General features: G+C 42.6%; 1 protein-coding gene across 1 annotated transcript in view; it reads left to right on the forward strand.

The window, feature by feature from the left end:
• Positions 1–523: 523 nt before the first annotated feature.
• LOC103460268 (septin-1-like) overlaps positions 524–1422 on the forward strand; it is a 16480-nt gene continuing 15581 nt past the window's right edge. Inside the window, exon 1 of the mRNA XM_017303229.1 lies at positions 524–717. Within this exon, the coding sequence (XP_017158718.1) occupies positions 524–717 (194 nt within the window). The remainder of the gene's footprint in view (positions 718–1422) is intronic.

Raw genomic sequence — 1422 nt, forward strand, 5'->3', positions numbered from 1 at the left:
CATAAATACATATCAATGTAAATTAGTATAAATACCCAGAAGTCTGCCACCACGTGGGGCAGTGACCATGTCAACGGCCTTGTTTGTAGCAGTATGACTATTTATAACAATAATATTTATATATTTTATTTAAAAGATGCTGAGGGCTCGTAATGTCACCTCACGAAAATAAAAATAAATTTTAAAGAATCCAAATTAAAAAAATTAAAAATGAAGAGATCGAAAAGGGGGTCATGTGACCGACAACCGGAATGGCAGCTCGGTGAATAACTCCGAGGACAGTGTCCGAAATTCCCTTTTAAAACCCTTGTAAAAGCTGTAAGTAAGGTTTGAAAGATACAACACTGATATGTCTAAAGCTTCGTCTGTGAAACAGTGCGAAACAACACAGAGTCCAGCGTGCGGCGAGGATGCTAATATGGCTAGCATAGCTGAAGTGTTGGAAGAGCTAAAATCACTCCGGTCGGATTTTGGAGCAAAGCTGGATAGTATAGATGAAAGACTGACTGGAATGGCGACCGCTATGTCTGCACTGGAGGTTAAAGTGTCTGAGGTAAAACAAGACCTATTAAACCAGGCGGCTCAGATGGAGGAGGCCGAGGTTCGCATTGCCGAAGTAGAAAGCTCGCTCGAAAAAGCAGAAACGTCATTGACTTCGGCAATGAAACGAATCATGCTCCTTGAGGCTAAAACAGATGACCTGGAAAACCGAGGAAGGCGAAAGAATCTGCGTGTCTTTGGCATTCGAGAAGGAGCAGAGGGAAGACTTTTTGACTTTATTAGCAACATGCTACCGAAATGGCTGGAACTCGCACCGGACAAGTCATTCACACTGGAGCGGGTACACCGCACACCAGCCTCTGGGAAACCAAATCAGGGCAGAGCGGTTCTGATTTGCTTCTTAAAGTTCCCGGAGAAGGAATTTGTGTACCGAGAGGCAAGGAAAAAATAAATTATACAAGATGGGTTCCAAAATCACGTTTGCACAGGATCTATCCGCGGAGACGGTACGGATCAGACGCGGGTTTCACCCGGTGGTGAAGCTGTTTGTTGACATCGGCGCATTCCGTGGATTCCAACACAACCCCTGCAAACTTCGGATCCTCCACAGTGGAAAGATCCATCTCTTCYCAACGCCTCAAGAAGCTGAAAAATTTTACAAGACTCTTCCAAAATAAAACACAGTGGATGCTTTTGATCAGTGAGTCATGAAAGACATACTGCCTAAGAAACAGGTAAACCGATAAGACATTTCATGTGGATATTCCTGTTCTAATAMARCTGATCAGTGACGGRAACATAAACAGGATAAGTTCGAAGTTAATGGACAGTTCATGTTGCACTTATGTGTTCACGTATTCTAAGCCTAATTTGAACTGCTTTAGAATTTATGCTAAAAGCTAAGCCTTAAATAAGTTATTA

This window comes from Poecilia reticulata, unplaced genomic scaffold, assembly GCF_000633615.1.
Source record: "Poecilia reticulata strain Guanapo unplaced genomic scaffold, Guppy_female_1.0+MT scaffold_219, whole genome shotgun sequence".
NCBI lineage: Eukaryota > Metazoa > Chordata > Actinopteri > Cyprinodontiformes > Poeciliidae > Poecilia > Poecilia reticulata.